At 35.6% G+C, this 23,265-nt stretch overlaps 3 protein-coding genes and 1 pseudogene across 3 annotated transcripts; 2 read left to right on the top strand and 2 right to left on the bottom strand.

Moving 5' to 3' along the window:
- Positions 1–1,014: 1,014 nt before the first annotated feature.
- LOC114743632 (IAA-amino acid hydrolase ILR1-like 8) lies at positions 1,015–2,089 on the bottom strand (annotated as a pseudogene).
- A 4,692-nt stretch (positions 2,090–6,781) lies between these two features.
- Positions 6,782–7,759, top strand: LOC114743631 (secoisolariciresinol dehydrogenase-like). The gene is made up of 2 exons (XM_028931851.1): positions 6,782–6,851; positions 6,943–7,759. The coding sequence occupies exons 1-2, from the start codon at positions 6,811–6,813 to the stop codon at positions 7,757–7,759; spliced, it is 858 nt and encodes a 285-aa protein (XP_028787684.1). The 5' UTR covers positions 6,782–6,810.
- Positions 7,760–12,631: 4,872 nt separating this feature from the next.
- Positions 12,632–13,363, top strand: LOC114743629 (40S ribosomal protein S17-4-like). The gene has a single exon (XM_028931849.1). The coding sequence runs from the start codon at positions 12,712–12,714 to the stop codon at positions 13,135–13,137; it is 426 nt and encodes a 141-aa protein (XP_028787682.1). The 5' UTR covers positions 12,632–12,711; the 3' UTR covers positions 13,138–13,363.
- A 1,482-nt stretch (positions 13,364–14,845) lies between these two features.
- On the bottom strand, positions 14,846–18,336 carry LOC114743626 (MTOR-associated protein MEAK7-like). The gene is given in 9 exon segments (XM_028931846.1): positions 14,846–15,538; positions 15,682–15,865; positions 16,193–16,382; positions 16,503–16,649; positions 16,652–16,743; positions 17,232–17,317; positions 17,433–17,537; positions 17,629–17,731; positions 17,816–18,336. Coding segments are annotated over 9 exon segments (1,272 nt in total). The 5' UTR covers positions 17,869–18,336; the 3' UTR covers positions 14,846–15,226.
- Between the last annotated feature and the right edge of the window lie 4,929 nt (positions 18,337–23,265).

Raw genomic sequence — 23,265 nt, 5'->3', positions numbered from 1 at the left:
TTTGCACAAAAATTAGGCAAGAAAGTGCCAAACTTTCTAAAAATAATCTTTCTAAAAATATAAGATTTGTTTTCAAAGAAATAGGAAAAATTAATTCCAAGTCAAAATAGGAAATCACAAAATATCTACATTTTTAATCCAAAATCTCAATTTTTATGCAAAATCCAAAAATCAACCAATTAATTCAATAATGCATAAAAAGTTCATTTAAGCTCAAAATTATTATTTAAATCCTAAATTATTGTGGGATAAAATATATAAAAATTAAGCTTTATCAATTAGCCATATGGCACTGCTGTAGCATGGCTCTATAAATTTTATGACATACTAACTATTTTCATAAATATGAAAAATAGGAGTTGGCAAAAAAGAGAAAACGAAAATTGGAATGGAATATGCATTTGGATGGGAACCCCTCCAAAACGAGATCCCGATACCAGGGGCAGAAATTTTTGCCGCCTGAGAAATACAGAGGGGGTGTTCGGAGGAAGGCGATGTGAAGATATTAAAAAGACGTTTAATGACTGTATGAGAAAAGAGTGGTGATCAGGGTTAAGAGATAGAAACAAACACATGAAAAAGCAGCTCCAATTGGTGTCTTGTGGGTGTCATCATAGGTTCCAATACAATAACAGCTTCTTTCCTCCTCTCTCTTTCTTCCATGAACTTCTACTCTCATCCCTATCACCTGTGCGTGTGTGAAAATCAGTAACACAAATCACATCAATTCACGTCTTGAAATTTCTGTTGATCTGTCAATACCTCTCAAGTCTTCTTAAGCATACTACCTTCCAACAGGTTTAGATGTAACACTTGAAAAAGAAAACCTGACCATATTTATGACTCAGCGAACTGAAGCGGGACACATGAAGATCGCCGGCCATGATTTCTATCTTCCGTTCTTTAAGTAAAGCATAACATACGGAGCGAGTTTACATCTCTGGACACGATCGGGTTTCTTCAATTTGGCAGGAGATGAAGAAAATATCCCCAAGGAGATCAAGAAAGACATCATCAACTTTGCATCGCAGAATTAAGGTGAGAGATAGCAACAGCGGCATGGAAAGCAGCTCCAATGGGAAGAGCGTCCTCATCAATCCCAAAGCCGAAGTCTTCTGCTGCCATGATCGTTGGAGATACTTTCACGTTTGGCTTACCCAGCAAAGCTTCTCCCACTCTCTTCACGTGCTCACACAGAGCACTGTCGTTTATGGTTGGAGGATAAGGCCTCATTGTTTCTTCCATGAAGTCCACCATAGCCAAGCATCCCTTCATCACTGCACTTTGCGTCTCTATCACCTGTAAGTAATGTGTCGTTTTGTCTTCTTCACTCTCCAACGTCCACCCACAAACACGTGATTGCATAGAATGGAAAATAACATGGGATACATATAGCTCCTGCATTCTTTGCTGAAGGTAGGATTGCTGTTTCTGACGTGAACGTTCGAAAAGTTCCTCCAAATTGGTCCTCCTCCGGCATTTCAATTCGTTCTCTGCTGCTCCACCCTTAATGAACCCAACCGATATTACCTATAACGGTATTCAAATGAGCCAACAATAAACTATGGTCTATATTTGACAACAGGATTCTGCAATACTATGAGAACTTGCTAGATGGTATATAGCAGCCTAGTTATCAAGAATCTGGTCTATTAAAATTATAAATATAAAAACTGAGAAGGATCCACACCGTTGGACAATCAAGTTGCAAGATGGATACTGAGTATGGTACCTTGGCTTCTAACGGGTCAATTTCTAGTGAAACGATAAGTTGGAGAGCAAGTATAGCGATGGAAGCTGCTAAAATAGGGCCTCCTGCGAGTTGGGCTCGAATTATGACTAGAAATCTGGAAGAGGCAGCCGTAAAGGGGCCAGGTCGCGAAGCGACAGTGCCAGTTGGTATTTGTGGACAAACAAGCAGGGCAAAAATAGCTTGGACGTCGTGGATGAAAGTGCTCATATGAACACGGACCTTCAATAAGTGTCGCCTGCTACGGAGTAGTTTTGCAGCTCCCAGCAGCATCGTCACATGAGCATCGTGGCCACATGCATGCATTTTGTTTCTGCTCTTGTGATCCCATTCTACCATTTCCTTCCCAATCATAATTTATTCTGGTGAATCATTTGATCACTTTCTGTTATCACCAATAAATTTGAAATGAAATTCTAGGTATAATAACAACAGAAAATTGGAGTAGAATGAGTATCCCTTCTAATCATGTGACTCCACACAAAAATAAGATGGTCCTTGAGAAGAAAAATATATCAATTTCTACCATTCAGTGCAATTTATTTAACATCCAAGGATGGGGTTTTGCCACATCATTATAATATCATTTTAAACTTTTGACAAGCACTCACCGATTTGCTACCCTTCTTTCTGAATTTCGATGGATGGAGGAAGAGACAAAAAAACAGAAGCGCCTGAAGTCGAATTCTCGCCCCATTAAGATAGACAGATGGAGGGAGGAAGAGGTGGGAGAGAGTAGGTATATTGTAATTCATCTGGTCAAAAAAGGTACATTGTAATTCATGAAAGGTGGAAAAATAATACTGTAATTCAAAATCCTACTACCTCCTGTACTGATGGGAGAGCTCAATTTTCAGTTCCATTATCTGTCTTCTTAGTCCAGCCCAGCAAGATAGTCATGAAAGGCGAGGGAAGGGACAGCTAGTTAACGTCCAAGGATGGAGTTTTGCCACGTCATTTACTGTGTATAGTAAAAATATAGAAGATATAAAAGATGACAGGAAAATAAAACGTGAACAGGAAGGGCGTCCATTTGAAAGATAAATAGTTCAGAAGCAGGGAAGGCGAGATTGAGCGTAAATTGGAGCGAGGTGGGCGGACAAGGATGCTTTGTGCTGAACAGCTGAAGTCCAAGTGGTTGGTCGGAGAAGACTTACGACGCCATTAATATCTCCATCTTTCACCGATAACGACCCCTTTAGGTACTGCAGTGCAATGGGCAGCTCATGCCTGTAAATGTAACCCTTAACCAATTCCGTCCTTTCAATCAAAATGGCACACAAACCCGGTTTGCTTAAGCTTAAGAAACCTATATAATGAAACAGAGGAACATATAAAGCCATTGATTTTTTTGCTAAGATAGGAGGTTTCAAATTCAGCACGGGCATCACAGCAGAAGTAATGTAAGCCAAGGATGACGCGGCATTCACTTCTCCGGCCACATGAAATCAATACATCTGACGCCACTAGTGATGTGGCTAGCTAGCTTTTCCCCAGATCGGCAGACATTGATCCACTATTCCTGTTTTTCTCTATTAATATTAATAAGGTGTTTCCTCTGTTCTGCATCTAATTATATAGTGAAGTGTACGGATAGTTTCCAAGTGCTTATTGTTACTTCTAAAAGATGAAGCCTGCATATGCCAGAATTAGTTAAAACGTAACTCTTTATATTTTTATTTCTCATTTAATATAGATGAAATTGAAAAAAAAAAATCAATTCGAAACAGATTAAATGAGTTAATTTTTTTCTGATAAATTAGTTAAAATAACTTATATCATTAGGTTCCGCCTGTTTCCTTCTAGAGTACAGAAAGCTAGGCAAGAATTGAAAATTTGTTTGGTACAGAAAATGTCACTGTTTAGGTGGAAATGAAATATGATTCCTTGAGCTTGTTTGTTTGGCAAGCACAGTCTGTTTTTGGCCTGCCCATTCCATTCCACTGTGGGAACGGTCATTTCCATGGTCAGCGGAAGCGTCGCTTAATAGAAATACGTCGTGGTCAGCGAGTGGATTCGAATTAGAATTGACACCCATTCAAGTGGCATATCGTCGCCCTGAACTCCTAACGACTTTGATGTCCAAGCTGATTCCAATTTAATGACGATGTACAGAGTTTAACACGCACACGTAATTAATTTATATCAAAGTAGCCTTTCTAACAATGATAGTTCTAGTCAATACACTTGATTAGCAAGGATATTTTATGAAAGAAAACACATATTTAGGACAGATAACTAACTCAACTTACTTCATTAATCTTCTCAAATTAGCCAACTGGCTCTTATAATTATGACTGGAGGTAGTATTAAATACTTTTTTAATAAAATTTTTTAATTGCAATTTCAATCCCTCATTTTCAGTGCTTTCTATCAAACGCAATCCTAGTGTACATCTAACATAGATTGCAATTCATAACAAAATGCATCATTGTAAGCTATGATCAGTGTTACTCATTTCAAACTACTTGTAACATACACAAATAAATTTGTCCCCAGCCAATTATATAAATCTAGTTAGAAAATGAATCAATTGAAGAAAAAATGATTGGAAAAATTGGAGATAAATACCCTATTGAGAAATTAATTAGCAAATGGGATCTAAGGATTTTGTGCAAGTGAACTTCCGTTTTTGTGCTAGTGATCTTCCGTTTTTGTGCAATTAATCTTCTATGTGTGTGCAACTAATTTTCCATGTGCGTGCAGCTGATTTTTCGTATGCATGCAACTGATCTTTCGTGATGTGCAACTGATCTTTCTAGGTCCTATTTACCAATTAATTTCTCAATGGGATAATTATCCCTAATTTTTCCAAAATAATTTCTCACACATGCACAAATTAATCATTATTATTCGGGGCCTTGAGTTAGGACTCAGTGCTACAAGGAGTACCAATATGAAGTGGCCACTTCATGATCCGCACGTTATATAATACTTTTAGTCCTAAATATAAGAGTCAGTTGACTAATTTAAGTAAATTAAAAAAATAAATTTAGTTAATTATTTATAATAAATAATTATTATCTTTTTTAAAATATCTTTATTAATTAAGTATATTGGTTAGAATTATCGTTATTACAAGAACTATTTTAAAAATAAATAAATATAAAAAAATAAAATAAATTCTGATATTATATTTAGAATTAAAATAAAAATTAAATAATACCTTATATTAAAAAATAGATGTAGCATTTAATTTTGCGGAGGAAGGGGGTCCGAACTTGTCGATTCCTGAAACTACGTCGTCGGTCACTGCCTGACTTTGACGGATAGATTTGCAACTTTTAAGATCAGTGATTCAGTGGGTGGCTGTAATTGTCTGCCATCTCCTTACGGAGCTGGACAATCACAGCATCCCGCTGCTGGTTTTCATTCAAGTTTCTTTTTTTTTTGAAAAATAATGATGGAGTAAGAATTTTACATGATCTAGAGAAACGTTTTTTTTTTTTGCCACCAACTATGGTTAACCATAAAACCGCGAGCTCTACATAGCTGCCAGTTAGTGGAGTTTCCTAAACCCCTAGCATGGAGTTTGATTCTTAGCACTGCGTATCAAAAGGATTTCGTAGTCAACGTCAAAATCACTTCAGAAAGTTTATGATAAGAAAGAATTAGTTATTATTAATGGCAGCAAATACTTTTAGTTTGAAAAAAATAATTACTCCTCTAATATAATTTATAAGACACTTTCAGTATATTTCATACAGAAAAAAAAACTTTAAACTTCATTAACTCTCATTTAAAATTTAATAACTTTTTAACTTTATTTCTATTTAATGTACATTATACCTCATAAAAACAAATTCAAAACAATAATAAATGAGGGGTAAAATGATACATTCATACAAAAAATTTCTTTCAGTACTCTATAAATAGAACCAAAAAATACCTTCTCTGTCTGTCCTATAAATAAGACCAGAGGAGTAACAATAAATAATAGACAAAATAAAATTTTTAAAACTAAATTTTAACTGCCAATATAACGGTCAATTTTTATTTTAAAAACGCCTTATGCTTAAAGTAGAGGTAGTATTAACTATTTTTGTATAATTTACCTTTTATTAGTTATAATTAATCATGTAAAATATTCCTTCTAATGTTATATACAATTGACAAATAACTACGCCAGTTATGAAGAAAAATGAAAGCATTTACGTACTCTTTGTAAGTATGTTCGCGAAGTGTAACTTTTTGGCCCAATAAATTTTTAATTTTATCAAATGCCACTAGTTAATGACGCTTACGAAGTCAATTTACGTTTAATGAAGGGCATGGAATTTTTTTTGTTTTTAAATTTTTGCCAGCTTGCATTGAAAAAACACTTTCAATGTATGTGAGTAATTAGTTTCTTATATTTAAGAATAAGAGAAGCTATATAAGCTATCTAGATTCTCTAATACACAAGATTGAAGGAGCCCTCTGAATATTCTTTTTAATTAAAAATATCTTAATAATTCATCCAACCTCCTTATAATCTAGTTTTTTTTAATAACTTTCTTAATTATACCCTTATATACAATATACTTATATCCGGTCCTTAATATAAGACTTCGTTTGACTTTTATTTTGGTTTTAAATATAACACCCCAATCCATTTTGTCTTCTATATTTATATATTTTTTTAATGAAATCTTTTTAATAATGATAGTCATAGCTAATAAACTTAACTAGCAAGGATATTTTAGGAAAGATAATACTTGTTCATTACAAATAACTAACTTAACTTATTTTTTTAATATTTTCAAATTAGTCAACTATCTCTTATAATTAAAATTGGAAGCAGTATATTTTAAAAAAGAGGTTATATACGTGTATCCGCACAACACTTATATCAAGTTCTTTATCTTTGTTATGTTAAATTTTTCAGTCAAATTTAATATGTGAATTATTTTTAAAATATTATCATCAAACTATTAAATTCATATAAAAAACATAATATACATGTGATTAGAAAACCTCACTCCTCTTCGCTTCGCTCTATAAAAGCCCTCTCGTCTCTCGGCTTTCTACAACAAAACGTTGCTTTTTTGATATACGCAAAATTTCATCACCTTCATTCCATGGATAAACGATCCTCTTCCACGGCTTCCATTCCCGAAAGGTGACGCTCTAAACTTTTTCTCTCTTACGTCTTTCTAGTTTACATACACTGGATCGTCTAACCAATAACCGTATTCATATTTGCCCCATAGGCTCCAAGGAAAAGTGGCCATAATCACCGGAGGCGCCAGCGGCATCGGCGCCGCCACTGCCAAGCTCTTTGTCCAAAACGGCGCTAAAGTGATTGTCGCTGACATCAAAGACAGCCGCGGGCAATCCCTCTGCAAAGCGCTGGGCACAAACGATACCGTCTCCTATGTACACTGCGACGTCACGAGTGATTCCGACGTCAAAAACGCCGTTGACACAGCGGTGTCCAGGTACGGCAAGCTCGACATCATGTACAGTAACGCCGGCATCCTGGGCGACTTGGATCTCACAATACAAGGCTGCAGCAACGAAACCTTCAGAAGGGTTTTCGAAGTTAACGTGTACGGGGCTTTCCTGGGGGCGAAGCATGCGGCGAGAGTGATGATCCCAGCAAAAGCGGGAATCATTCTCTTCACGGCGAGCATAGCTTCGGTGGTGGCCGGAGAGGCACCTCATGCTTACGCAGCGTCGAAGCACGCCGTTGTTGGGCTTATGAAGAATCTAAGCGCGGAGCTGGGGCCATACGGAATAAGAGTGAACTGCATCTCTCCGGGCGCCGTTTTGACTCCGTTCGCGAGCAATTCGATGAAGATGGACAGCAGGTTGACGGAGAAAATGGTGGGCATGGTGATGTCGAAGGGGATGGTTCTTATGGACCCTGAAGAGGTAGGGAACGCGGCGCTCTTTTTGAGCAGCGATGAATCCAAGTCAGTGAATGGTTTGAACTTTGTGATTGAGGGAGGATTTAATAATGGGAAGGCCAGCATGTCACTCCCTTCTGGGATGAAAGATCTGATGAAGCTTTTCTACAAGAAATGATCATTTAATTAGCTCCCTCTACGTTTTCTCCCCATACATGTGTACGTATATATATTATACGTGCTCATTAATTAATATGTACTTGTGAGTGTTCTGTTCTGTAGTAATTGCTGAATCTTTAAATTAATTTCACTTGTTTGAGTTTGTTTCCTCCCCATATATATGTGTGTGTATTAAATGTGCTAATTAATTAATATGTACTTGTGAGCGTACTATTCTGAATCTTTAAATTAATTTCACTTGTTTGAGTTTTTTTTTTTTTTTGGACTCACTTGTTTGAGTTTGTTTCCTCCCCTTTGCGTGATCACGATCAAGGAGAACCAGAAGGCAATAAAATCGTCTATTCTTTAAGGAGTGCCGCGGCCATAGAGAACGGCTTCTCTGCTGGTCTTTGTTTTTTTAGGACCAAATGTTTGCTGATGAGCCTGATATAAATATTTTGATGAGGGCATTAATAGCCCTTATAAACAAGCTAACAAAAAATGGGAACTGTTAAAGATGCTAATAACAAGGAAATCCAAAACGAGAAGGATAGAGAATCCTATGGAGTTCAAAAACTAATTATTCTAAGACCTCTGTCAAAATTAATCTAAATTATGCGTTGATACTATTTCTTCTAGTTAGTGTTTATTTGGACTGGCTTAAATAAGTTTTTATAAACTTGTTTCATGTAAACAGAGAAACAAAACTTGTCTTATATACTTAACTCGTATTTCGCAAATCATAATTAAAAAAAACTTATAAATTATTTTAAACGGGTCCTTGGTTGGTACCTACATGGACCCTCGATTTGTCAAATGAATAAGCTTTTTTCATAATTAATGTGAAAACACTTTATTGTTTTTTAATTAAAAGAGATACTTCGTATTAGTGTACAAAGCGATAACAAATAAGGTTTGCTAATTACGGTAATGGAAGAGGCTATATGTGCTAACTTATTAACTAACTAGTTTTACTTTAAAAGAAACACTTGCTGTGTAGTGATATATAAAAATATACATTTGAATTGGTTTTCATATTTTTTCTTAATTATTGATTTAATTCTCAGACTTTGATGAAGGTATTATAGTTTATTGGGTTGAGAGATTATAAAATCGAATAGTTTTAAATCAAGATTTATTGATTAAATAGCAGTTAATTTTAAAGCTCTTGATTTGATAGAGATTAATTTTAAATTCAATGTGATTTAGAGCTTCTCTAGGTATACACATAAAAACAAAATTCAATGATCGAACGGCAGATAAAGACGAGATTAAAAACTGTGAATCATGTGTCTTTTTGACGTGCACAGGACTTGGCGCGTGAAGTAATTTTTTTTTCTTTTTCCTGATGTCGTGGATTAGTCGAGGCAAAAGAAAACTCAAAAGAAAAAACATACTAATTAAAGAAGCTTAACCCAGGTTTAATGACTATCGTAGATGGTCGGAAGCCTCGTTTATAATAATGTTCAGAATTACTTATAAACACATACACACAAACTAAAACAAAATTCCTCTCATATATTACTATCATATTTTGTAAAACATGGTTAAAAAACTTGTTTATAAATCATTCTAATCAGACCTAGGATGTATTACTTTGATCTCACCACCAAACCTCGTTAATAAGATACGGCAGGCCAAGTTAGCTTGCTTTCCAGAATTTTTTTCTCAACCAGATTAAGTGATTTGGGTTGATTGACCGCAGAAGTGTCAGTCTGGGATGCTCTGAAAAGTGGAAACGCTATTAATTATAAGGACTTGGTCAGCATTTGGAGTGGGGAAAACCACCTGGTATTCTAAAACTCCGGGATGCTGAAATATCATCGCTCTGGTCCTTATCTAAAGTGTCGGTTTTGACTTCCTTATTTAAATGTTGATAGCTTTCATATGGTTGATCGTACGACAGCTTGCCCCTGTATGTTGGTTTAACCCTTTAATTATTAGTATATGGTTGGGGGGAAAGAACTGTTAGTATTTGGTATATATACATATAAAACCATTAAATATTCAAAACAAAGGCTTTTGACGTCTAAAAAGTCTTTTCCGGTGAATCAATGAAAGCAGATGTTGTTCAGATATTTGTTACGCTCATCTAAAAGTTTACTTAAATTTAAAATTTATCTGAAAATCTGAAAAAAAATTTGGGGGGGGGGAGGGGGAGCTTTCCATTAAAATTTTTATTAAAAAATTGACCTAGACAATTTACAGCTGCGGCATAAAAAAATTAAAAAAAAAATACTTGATAAAATATTTTAACAAAAGTTATTAAAGTATTAAATCCAGACCGTTTACTTTTGGACCTGGGGATGGAATATAACGACAAAGTGGGATGCCATCTGGACCCCCCAACTTTAATGAGACGTGTCCCTATATGGATAGAGTGGGGCAGTTCCAACCCATCACACTAGCGGCCCGTTTGGTTCAAAAAATTGATTAAAATAAAAATAAATAAATAAATTGAAAAAGGAGAGTGAAAAATTTTCATCCGACTGAATATTCAGTCCACACTAAAATTAAACATGAGTTCAATAAAAAATTTATATTCGGTTAGATGAAAAGAAGTGAAAAAATTAAACTATTTTACCATATTACCTTGATGAAAGAATATAATATTATTAAATAAAAAATAATATATTTAAAAATTCAATTAATTATAATTTAAATAAATTGATCAATATGAATATTTAATATAAATAAAAAAATTTACTGTACATATTAAATGATTACAAAATAGATAAAAATTAAATAACAAAGTAAAAATAAAATATATTAAAAAAACTCAATTCAAAAATAAAAAATAATATAAATATTCTCAGAAAAAAAGGCAAGAAAATTCGAATTTGGTCCATCAATTTCAAATTTGTTCCACCAAAAATCAAATTTCTTGTACTATATTCCCAACTCTCACACGAAATTCCAGTTCTACTATACTCTGTCGTACTCTATTTGTCTTTGATATATTTATATATGGATATAGTCATTACAGCCGCAATCATGACTAAACAGACAAACCGAATCAAACAATAATTAAATGTGTGGGGAACAAAACAAAGGGCTGTGATGGATCGGGTTCAATGTTTTTTGCACGGATCTAATCATTTATCACTCACTAAGGAAGGATTAATTTACAACGCAAATATGTATATATAAAAAAAGAGTAAAATTTATATACATGATGCTGTGCATTCCCTTATCTTCTTTACTTTTGATTTCCCATACAATATATGCTCAGGTTAAAATTCGAATTTGACGTTGCCGGTTAATGATAATATCGAAGGAACCCATATGTGTGTGCATGAATATTGTCATTATATCTGCATGTATATAGTTATTGTTCATTGTCTCGAAAGGCCACACTCGCAAAAAAGTTGATGTGGCGCTCAAGCTTCACCTTGCGCTTGAGAAAGTCATCGGTAAGTGTTCCATGATCCTTTTCGGCCAGCCACCAGACATATTTGATAATCGAGTTTTCATGGGCAAATGGGTCAATCTGCTTTTAGCATGGGAGGGCTGAAGATTTGTGCCAACTGCCAACCACTTTTGGTGGAGACAGTTATTGAGCTACTATTTAAAAAGAACTCAGGCCTTGTATTTAATTTCTTTCCTATCTCTTTTGCCGATGAAAAATCCCTTCCATTGCAAGCCTCTTTTTTTTTTTTTTGAACCAGACAGAGCATAAATGAGCAACGGTTTGTTTATCCTCCCCCCTTGCATTAATTCTCGATAGGTTATCGTCACACTAAACGAGCAACTGTTTCACCATCCTCCCTCCCATGCATTAACTCTCGACAGGTTATCGCCACCCTCGAAATTTTGTTTTTGACACGCGTCACCCTCGACCTCTAGCCTTTCCTTACAAATATTAACCACTACTCTAACCTATTCACAACATAGGGATAATATTTTTTATTTATTTGAGGGTACAACCATTTATTATTCATGGTAACAAACCAAGAAGTTATCATACTTTAAAACAGTATTAAAAGAATTGAAGGTTTTACTCATTTTCGGTAAAATACGCAATAAATGCCTCATAAATAAAATTAGATAATCCTCTAATCCTATTTATAAGGTACTTCCAGCATGTTTCACACAAATTAAAGGTTTAAATTTCATTAACTCTCATTTAAAATTTAATGATTTTTCAACTTTATCTCTATTTAATATGCGTTATACTTCATATAAACAAAGTCAACATAATAATAAATAAGGGATAAAATTTTACATCTATATAAAAAATTTCTCTCAGTGTCTTATAAATAAGACCAAAAAATACATTCTATCTCTACCCTATAAATAGGACTAGAAGAGTATTAATCAGGCCGGTTAATGCTAATACCATGTGTTCTTTTATTTAATAGCGGGGTAATTACAAAAAAAAAAAAGACTATTGGATATAAGCACCTCACCCTTGCAGAGTTCAGCGGGTGGACTTCTTTTTTTGGCTAAAGTATAGGTATCTTTCTATTGGAAGCAATCCTATTCGAGGCACTGTCGGGTATTAAATGTGAATATCTCTTTTAATAGGGATTCAAATATTAATTCGTCACGTTGTGAGGAATTAGTCTTTTTTATTAAACCCAAGACCTTTTGGTCTGGTGGACTTCTTGATAAAGGCATGGTCTGTATTATCGGAGTCGTGCAATTGTGACTCGCAGCTGAGTGCTATAAATCGGCCCCGAGCCATCAAAAATGGCCAGCTAAGCAAACGATTGAAAAATCAAGAAATTTTGACAAAAAGGCCCATGTTAACATTCCCTGGTCTGGCAAGTTTTTAGGCAATTTAAAAAAGGCCTTGAAATTTCGATGGGCCGAATATGGATCTTAATGTCAGGCCCGTATCTCGTAGGTTTTTCATATACACAAAAACCCTAGGTGAGCCATTTGCCTATCCCGCCTTGGCTGGTTTTGCAACTGTGATTGTTCTCTGTTTTCCTCCGAGCGCTGCTCAACGTCTCTGAGGCAGCCACCATGGGACGCGTCCGCACCAAGACTGTCAAGAAGTCTTCACGGCAGGTCATCGAGAAGTACTACTCTCGAATGACGTTGGACTTCCACACCAATAAGAAGATTCTTGAGGAGGTTGCTCTCATTCCCTCCAAGAGACTCCGCAACAAGATTGCTGGATTCTCGACCCATCTCATGAAGAGGATCCAGAAGGGACCCGTTCGTGGAATTTCTCTCAAGCTTCAGGAGGAGGAGCGTGAGCGTCGCATGGATTTCGTCCCTGACGTCTCCGCCATTAAGACCGATCAGATCGAGGTCGATAAGGAGACTCTAGACATGCTCAGTGCTCTTGGTATGAATGATATTCCGGGGCTCGTCCAAGTTGAGCCCGTCCCTGTGCAGCAAACGTTGGGTTTCGGTCGTGGTTTTGGCGGACCTAGGAGGTATTAGGTTTTGGTCTTCGTCTTCGTGGTTTTCAGATTTGAGCCGATCGTTAGTGGCTTATATTTACGTAATTGAAGTTTTACTAGCCATCAATGATTGAATTTGAACTTCTGTGTTAGATCACATATTATGGTTTACTCTGCAATTCACCTGACACTCCTCAAACATTAGTTAATGGAATAGATTTTGTCTACTAGGTGTGGCATACTAATATGATTCTAAATTGATATTACCGCCTGCTTATAAGCTTTCTTTTTATGTTGTTTCGAACTGTTTTTTAATGCTATGTGTGCTGTACTGTTTCGAACGGAATCGTATGGTGAGGAGTGAAATCGGGAGTCATGCGTCATTGTCTTTAGAATTTACAAGCAACAACTTCTTAAGAGGTCTTTAGGTAAGAGTAAAATCATGATTTCAAAAGTGTTTTTACGGTATACGAAGTAAACATGTGGAGGAGTTTGTCTCAATTTGCAGAATAATATTTCTGAGAAGCATTTCTAGGGTTAGCCAAACACCCCTTTAATGGAATAGAAGATTATAAATCTTATCTTTTAAGCATTAGTTATAATTGAAGCTTGACTGTGTTAACTGTTAAGTTCTTAGCGGAGGATGATATGATTGGTTGTCAAAAAAAATGGATGATGTGATTGTGATTTTATCACTTATTTCATTTTCACTGTCTTTAATTCTCCGATTTAGGATCATATAAAACTGCTGTTTGGGGTGGTAATGAGGGTTTGTGGGTGGTCTCTTATCAATTCAATTGCGTCTTAATAAAATCTCCTTGATAGTCACTCGAACTATTTTAGCCATTCTGTTTCATTTTTTGCTAATTATCCAAATCCGTCCAAACACGTAGGCTAAACAAAGGCTTGTTTTAAAGCTGTGCTTTCTGTTGGGTTTTGTTGTGAAGGTCACGGGATTAAAATCCAATCCCGTAATGGGGGTTAAGGGTTCACTTGGAAAACTTATAAGTAGTACTTCATCTCGGTTTATGTAAAAGTGCTTATATTGACTTAAAATAAACAATTGCAAATAAGCTCAAGTGTTTATTAGGATTACAGTCCCCAAATCTTAATAAAAGACCCTCTTGGCCCAATTCTAGAGACATAAGATCTTTTTTCAAACTTGCTGCCATTTTTTCTAGTTAAGAAATAGATAAATAGACACCTTTTATTGTATAGATGGGGGGGGGTGCTCGGGAGCACTTGTAACAATGGGGATCAAAGACTAAGAAGTGAGTTATTCATCAATCAAATATATGCTGGTAAAAAAAAAATCAGTCAAACATAATTCATGATTGGATAATTTTTTAAAAAAATTAGATTGATAATTAAAACTTGTTCCAGTTTAAATGTGTAATGACCTAAAAGAACATGAATTTTATGACCTCTTTTAGAAATAAAAATATTGAAATTTTTTGAAAAAAAGATTCAAAATATTATCGAAAATAATTAGTTGTAATTACTAAAAAAGATGTCAGATTTATATATATTGCATATTTTTATATAAATAGATCCATACAGTATGGCAACACAATTTTCATCTTCCAATTTTATGTGGAAAGTGGAAATTGTGAATTAGCGCAAATTGATGTCTCATTGTTCGGTTTGTTTTACACTTTTTTATTCTTATTATACATACATACATACATATATGAAAGTTTGAAACAAACTGAAATCCAGATATTGACGGATAAGATTATACATCAAGGTAAGATTTAAAGGATTAAATGCATATTTCACTTTATCTCAATTATCAATTTTCACATAAAGATTATACAGCAAGAAGCTCAAGCTTTTGAGGACTGCAGCTTTTCGACCACCTTAGAATTAAAAATTTCAAAGCACTCACTGCTCAAGAACTGCTATTGAACTTTCATCATCCAACAGTCAAGAACTCCGAGGTCTACAGCTGACGCATAAAGCAGAAAACAAATGGCAATATTCACGTGCGCCAGCTTTTCAAGAAAGCAACCCAGGAGTTCATTGCTAATTCGCTACTTATTGATAGAGGTTTGACAAAGCACAAAGCTATTCATCCGAAGGCCAAGCCAAGAGATAAAGGGAATGGATTTGAGAATGCAAGGTCTACTTCATTCACTGGAATTCGCAAGGCCTACCATTTTGAGCATATTTCGATCTTCCTTGTACCTCTCAAGTACAGTACCCTTCACGGCTTCATCCCTGCCCTGAATTCCTGCTTGGGCTGCAGTAGTCACTCCCCAGCACTCAATTACTTCAGGGGATATACGGCTAGTCTTGGAGAGGCAAGGACTCCCAAATGTGGAACATGAAAACGTATGCCCCTGATCAAAATTTGCCGACAGAAATAAACCAAAGTGATTAACCCGTCCACCAAACCCAATACCATTTGGGATATCCTCTGAAGTGAAGTTCACAGCACACTACAATATAAAAACAGAGAGTGAATATGAGATCATTGTCATTCTCCCTCTCTGCAAACTAGAGTTACATCACAGATATCATAAAATTATCTAAATCCTCTAGAACTTCACACATCTAACGCCAAAAAAAAAAAGATAGTTACCCATTGCAGATTATGGTTTGCTCCAGTAGGTCTACATATAGATGCCTTTGGATTTAACTGAAAGAGGAAAGATTTCATGTCTCCATAAAATTCTGCATGCCGTTCCCATGGTTGGGAAGCATATCCTCCATAAATATAACCTTCTTCATCCTTGATAATCAACACGGTAGGGCCTTCATGATTTCTGCAGTTAAATTTCAGAGTTAAGCTCCAATCCTGCCTAGACTAGTTGGAATATATAAATTTAACTGTCATTTAGCTTCAAGCAAATAGGAGGTCTCTGTCATTCAGGTCACCATGGCTTTATTCCCCATAGTGCGTAGAGTTACTGTTGTGTCATGTATTGGTTTCCCTCCAGTTCCAGACTGTATTCCTGTGGTTAATAATTCACACAATTTCGTTGCAAACCCATCATCTTGAAAAGTAAAGTGCCATTTTCTTTTACTACATAGCAACATAAGAATTTTACATTACTCCTCAATAAAGCCTAAAGGCGAGATAATATACGTACGAAATGTTGCCCAGGAATGTGTTAAAACTAAGACCATTCAAAGCACTATGATACAGAAGCTTCCATGCTTCCCCTTCTTGCTGAGAAAGTGCTCCTCCAATAAGCCATGCATACTCCTTTCTCAAGAGGAAAATGTCAGACTCAATACCATCTGAATGCAATAGACGAGGAACTTGACAACCCGGTCTCCCTAAAGAAGAAAAAGGAAAAAAAATAAGAATAATAATATATGTCTATAGCATTTCCCTAGTTTTTCATCTAGAATATGGTAAAATGATACCAATATTATCATTGAATAAGTACAAAGTACCTGAATCAGGTGGCATCAGCAAGCCTCCAAGAAGCTTTCTCACAGATGGGAGATGAGTACACCAACTTTTGAAATCTTGGAAAGACATAACCTCCTCAGTGCATCCTTCTTCATGCTTCGAGAAAGTTGCAGTATTCAAAAACACTTGACAACGTCCTGATGGGAACTTGACTTGACTTCAGAATCTTTAATGCTCAATAGGTTGTTAAAAATTGCTATTAGAACAGATTCCAAATCAGACCTGCATGCTTAAATGTCATATGCATCAAAACAAACGAAAAGGGTAATAAAGAAATCAAGAGAAAAAAGCAAGCAGGGGAGCAATTCCAAGACAGCATTGGATATGATCAATATTGATAGAAAGATTTCATTCCAACATTTAAAAACTTGCCGTCCTTCAATATAATCTATGTCCTAGAATATCAAGACGGGTACTGATGTCAATGAATCACAACTCTCAAGTCAGGTTATAGATTGAAACCAAAGGAATGAAAATTCCCAATTCAATATGCAACTACAGATGATACCCCAGACCTTACGAGTGCTAGTGACTGGAATTAATTTCCCATAAAGAATAAGCTACAGGAGATTATAAATAAATAGCCACACACAATTAGTCTTGGCGAGTTGGCTTCATTGCTTAGTTACTCTGGACAAAATGTGGCATTGTATGATCATACTTGCATCAAAGGGTTGAGAACAAGGGGTTGCGAGTGAGTATCGCCCTACCTCCCTAGAATATTATCTCCAGATACATCTAGTAAGCGAAAGATGAATTCATCAATTTCATCTTTTGTTCCTTTCTCATAAGCAGCCTGCAACACGAAAAATGAAACAAAACATGGGATATGACGCAATTATAACAGCAAAAATTATGATTATTGCCATTATAACATCAAAAGGTGATGATTTTTGCCCCCAAGAACTTACTTTAGCGATAATGAGATCTTCGAAGGCTAATTTTTTATCCCCTCGCTGCTGAGTAACCAAATCGAAGATTCTCTCCCCAAGAGGGCCATCGAGTCCAAAATATGACTGTAACAGAAAATCGAATTTTCTGGGGTCGAAAGGGCAACGCTTGATTGATGATCAAGATAAGTATTTATCGCGGGGCACGAAACTGAACCTGAAAGACGGAGGGAGAGACGTAGTTGCCGTTGCTCTGCGACTGAACTGCCAAAGACTTGAACAGAGTCCTTAAATCTTCAAGTTCCTTTTGAGTGAAAGCTCTGAAATAGTTTCCTCAAAATAAAGTAAGCAAAGCTGTTTATCTGAGAAATTCGAGAGTTGTGTAGAAAGAAGGAGAGAGAAACCTGGATGCGGAAGCATATCGAGGATCAGAGGGAGGTGACTGAGAGTTGCCCATGGATTGCTTCGCCTCGAATGCCTTGCTCCCCTGACTCTCCCAAGACCTCGGGGGAGAATTTCTGATTTCTGCAAGTTTCGGTAATCTGCCCTTCGTTTTCGTGGTATTTACCCATAGCCCCCCGAGTTTCTAAATAAGTATTACTCTAATAATTTAAAAATTTTTAAAAAAAAACAAACGAAAATTATCGTCAAAAATCGAAGCGGAAACAAAAAGGGCAGGAAGCCGAGGAGATAAAATCCTGAAACATCGTGCTATTGTTTTCCTCAGCTTCCCAGAACAAATTATTCGGTGCCCAAATCTTGCCTATCTATGCGAATTCAGAATCGTTGCGCTTCTCATTACTCGTCAATCCTCAACGGCCTTCCAAAACAGAACACTCAAAAAATTCGTATCAAACCCAAATTTTTATCATTTTATTATCTTCATGTGATTTTGGAATACAACTGCGGATTCTTATTCTGCTGTGTAGCACAGGCCCTGCAAAAGTGCGTAGGAAAAAATGCGTCCAGTTTACTGAGCTTTTTCTTTTTCTGCCTACTCACTGCACTTGGAGCTTTGTGTTTGTGGTATTATTATGCCATGTCCATTATCTTTTTAGCAGTTTGCCTATCTTGAGATCCTGATCGTCCTCGCTTCTTAGGCATTACAAATTTCTTCTTCCTTTGAAGGTGCGGACCGATAATTAGATTATATATGTTCCATCTCATGCTGTAGTACTTCTTTTAAATCAAGCTTGTTAAGGTCATCTAATTACTGTGCAATTCATTCTCTACCAAAAGAATACTAATCGTAGACTTAATCAGTGATTTAGATCAGGGCCTTTAAGAAGAGGTGCAACATTAGATGCTGTAGTTTTCAACTTGTTTGTTAGTGCGAACCCTAAACTTTAAGCCTTGGAATAAATTGCTGCCTAATGGATGGAGAAGAGCAATTATGTCAGTGGTTAGCAGTTAGTTAGCAGAGTCTTTTAAGGATAAACAAAAGCATGTGAGGGTGCAACCCTTAATTAAGCGCCTTCAAGTGAAGTGCAGTACGTCTGATGGAAAGCTCCTTCATTTCTGAAGGACTGAAATTCCTCTTCAATACGAATTGATTGTCATTAATGGCGTTCCCGCCTTTTGCCTCCAAGATTCAACCAGAAGCAATTGACTGATCTCGCAATGAACAAATCATAACAAGTGTGGGGTTTTTAGGGCTTCTATAGTTCACAGGACATGAGATATTTTTCTGTGTCGTCCATGGTACTATACTGTTAGTCAATGCATCATCAATGTATGTAATCAAAGTTAGATCGAAACAGGTTTACCGAAAAATTTAGATCGACACTGATACTTCCTGCTGCATCCCCATTTTATTTCTCGGGGGGCCACCTTTTATTCCGATATTAACCCTCGGCTCTGTATGTCCTCTGATGCTTAACTGGGCCACATGGAAAACTGATGGTCCCCATACATACGGTCATACTACTGGGTTTTTTATCCGGCTTTGACCAGGTTTTTTTAATTTGCAGGGCATTGTCACATCAACATTGATAAAACTTATTAATACTACCTTCGAACTCTAATTATAAAACCTCGTTTCTCACTGGCGTGATGAACCGGAGGTAGTAAAATTTATGACAAGTCACTAGTATGAATTTAGCAGAATAAACTAATTTCTATGATAGACTAAGATTTGAATAACATTCTTTCAGAAGAAAAAAAAAAAAAGAGAACTTAAAACAAATTCACAGAGAACAAACTATGTTGTTCAACTAACCTTTAATTAGTATTTTATCATTATAGATGCCTGATTTTATATACTTCAAATAATAATACACATGTTTTTATAAAAACCAAAGCTTAATGACATAAAAGCAAAGTACATGACATAAAGTTAAAGTAAGATAAACATACTTTTATGCATAACACTTTACTTTTACAAAAGCTAAAGACACATAACACACTGGGACAGGCATTTTTTTTGTAAAGACGTCTGAGTGAAATCTAAAGTGTCAGCAGTTTAGAGTGTTGGTTGGCTACATTATAGCAATAGAGGGTAAAGATTGTTGCACCTAAGAAGAAACAGGTGGAATAATTGGATCAGGTCGTTTTCTGAGGGGAAGTTCTTCATGTTCTGTTACTTGAATAATCTCACATAGAGACATACCCCAAGGAAGACTTAACAGGTTCAGGAATATTTCTCCGTTGTTTTGATCTGCCCAATTGTTTAGATCTATGGTCATCATCGTGATTTTTGAAAGGTTTCTTACGAGAGCAAGAAGAACTTTTCTTTGAAGATCTTCTTAAACCTCTCCGTAAAGGATAATACCAGTCACTATCATCTAAAAGAGTCTCAGAATCCAGAGAAGTTATATGAGCCGGATCAGAAAGCTTCCATGCGATTCATCTGGTGAACTAAACTGTAACGGAATTTACATGATCTGCATATATTATAAAATACTACACGTTAATATGATTTGTAGAACTACATGTGATGCTCACAAAACGCCGTTAATTCAGTGTACTAAACAGTGGGGAGCGACATCAAATGAGCAATTAATTAATTATGGGGTCTAAGTAGATTATACTAGTACCATACCAGTATGTACCATATGGAGTGTCACGTGAAAGGTGGATCTTGGGATCAGCCAAATCTCTCGGTTCTTACAGTGGTTATTGAAAGCATTGAAGGATCACTCGTTGAATACTGCAACTTGGTTTTATAATATAGTGATTGCTTTAATTCAACAAACCATCGCATTAAAGTCCAATTTAATTTCTGTGGCCTCAGTTATTACGATCCCCATCAGACCAGACCCCCAAAATAAAAATAAAAAACTCAGAATAACTGTGGATGGTTATGGCGTGTTAATGGTAAATCCGATACTTGGTGAGTTTGGTCTGCACATAAAAATAGATCCGCTGATGGCGTAGAACTGCTTCACTCAGAGCAATTAATAGAGTATACTACTGGGATAATTTATGGCCTTGGATCTGTTTGATTAATTTTTTACAATACCTATGCGTAGTTGCTGCAGCATTCAGTGCACACTGGTTTAAACTTCCAGTCTTTCTGAATTTTCTTAACAAATCAAAAACCAATGAGCAAAATAGTAGCACAATTAAGGTCTGAATCTGGGCTTTGTATGTTAGCGAGGAACGGAAGATGATGTTCTTCGGAATTACATAGAAGTAGCATGTATGTGCAGCAGCAATGAAAAAGAATAATGAATTTAGTTTTGAATTTGCAGGTAGCCACCAAATAGTTGAGTCTCATTAAGATCTATCATTAAGTAAGGTGAGTTGCGCATAGATGATTTTGCAGTGTGTATTGATCTCTTGAAATAATTAAACTCCCTTTCGTGGCACCCCCCCAATTCTCCATCTACCAACTCTATCACAACAAAATTTAAACAATCTCTTCGACCTCCACGTCATGTATAATTGTTAATTAGGAAACTTACATACAAATCCCAAGTAAAAAAATTAATTACTCATTGATCTCAGCCACTTATAAATAGGGACAGACCCATGTATAAGAGATTGGAGACAATTGTTCCCACGAGGCAAAAAGTTTCCATATAGAAAATACATGGGTTAATATAATACTCTTCCAGTCTTTAATATAGGACCCAATTATTGAGTTGATTTTGATCCTAAATATAAGAACCATTTTTCATATTTATCAATTTTTTCTAAATTACCTCTATGAATACTGTTTCAACCATAATCAAGTAGAAGAGAAAGAGGGGATATTAAGAAAGATGATTATGGTATTTTAGGAAAAATGTGTCACATTTCTTATAATTAACTAACTTACCTAACTTCCTTAATCTAATCAAATTAGTTAAATGGGTCTTATATTAAGGATTGGAGGATATTTGGTTCCTCAAATTTGTCCTTATTCAAGTTTTGTTACCTCAAGTTTCAAACAATAGATTTTGATTTTTCAAAGAGCAAAATGGTTTAAATTCTTATTGAATTATAAGGATTAATGTTTTAAACGAAAATAAACTTGAGGGATCAAAACTAAAATAAAAACAAATTTAAAGAACCAAAACTTGTATTAACTCAAAACTATGGCTACTAGTTAGGGATCTAGAAAATTCCAGTTGCCCCCCAATCCAAAAGGAAAACAATCACTTGCATCCTGTAATTTGATAAAATATTTTTTTTTTGAAATTTAATATTTACGTTAAATTAATTAAAATTTTGCTCCCACTAATTAATATTCACGTGTGTCTATGGACCAGAAAGAAATGATCTTAGTAACAGTATGTTTTATAAATCTAGCAGAACACATGTATAATTCATTAACGGAAACATGTTTGAAAGTAGATATTTGAGGAAGAAATTCAAAGAGATGTGCGTGTTTTGTCTTCTACCCACAATCTATTAACTCTGGATCCTGGTGCCTAAAGCCTTAATCCCTAACAAGTAACAACGTTGTACACAAAATTCAAATACTCCTACAAAAGGTCACGGGTCATGGCTGCAAAGTGATGTGTTATTAATTACGACTATCGCATGATTTGTTTTATTTTTTTTAATGGGAGTACTTTATCCGTTTATCGCATTATTACTCCATTGTGCCAATCCAACAATACATAATAAATGAATCGCTGCATAATTTGTTGTGCACCTACGTATATAATTAAATCTACCATATCATATCCCCTCTAGCATATATCTCATTAATGGATCTCTTATCTTCAACTTCTTTGTGCTCTGGTAATGTTCACCATCCAAATACAAACCCACCTACTGGAAGCTTCTGGTTTTTTCTCTTCTTTTTCCCCAAGGAAAGGGGTGACTGGTGAGGTGAAATATTCATCGATTTCCATCAATTTTGTTTTGTGGGGAATGAATATTATTTGTCTTTCAAGTTTGAAGGTTGGACTGGGCATTAATGCGTTACATCAAGTCCGTGATATTTTAGAAATGTCCAAAAGATAGCATCATCACGTAAGGAAGAGAATTTAATTTCCTGGGGGTTGATAGATCCAGAAAAGCTGGGTCAACCACTCATATGATACTACTAACAGCCCCAAATCAAGGCAAATTGCTAAGCCGTTGAATATGCGTCAAGAAATTAAACTCTTCCCCAGCCGTCTATATATATATCTCTCTCTCTCACCTTAAATAGTGGTAATCCTCTGCAATCATGCAATTATGATTTCAGAGAGACAGATCCAAGAGAATTTGGTTGTTTAGGAATCCATATTGTATATAGTTACTCACTTATTAAAATGCATAAAATGTAAATTATTTGTGTAAAATCAGAGAATCCTATCTCAGTTGGAAGATAACGTCTAGTTAGTAATACACTTCACATTTCTTAAATGCAAATCGAATTCACTGCTATTGTACTCATTTGACACCTCGTCCATCTTCGAAGTACGGTGTAATTGCA

Source organism: Neltuma alba, unplaced genomic scaffold (assembly GCF_004799145.2).
Source record: "Neltuma alba isolate B1F8T4 unplaced genomic scaffold, ASM479914v2 tig00004080_pilon, whole genome shotgun sequence".
NCBI lineage: Eukaryota > Viridiplantae > Streptophyta > Magnoliopsida > Fabales > Fabaceae > Neltuma > Neltuma alba.
This window is presented reverse-complemented; position numbering and strand designations above follow the sequence as displayed.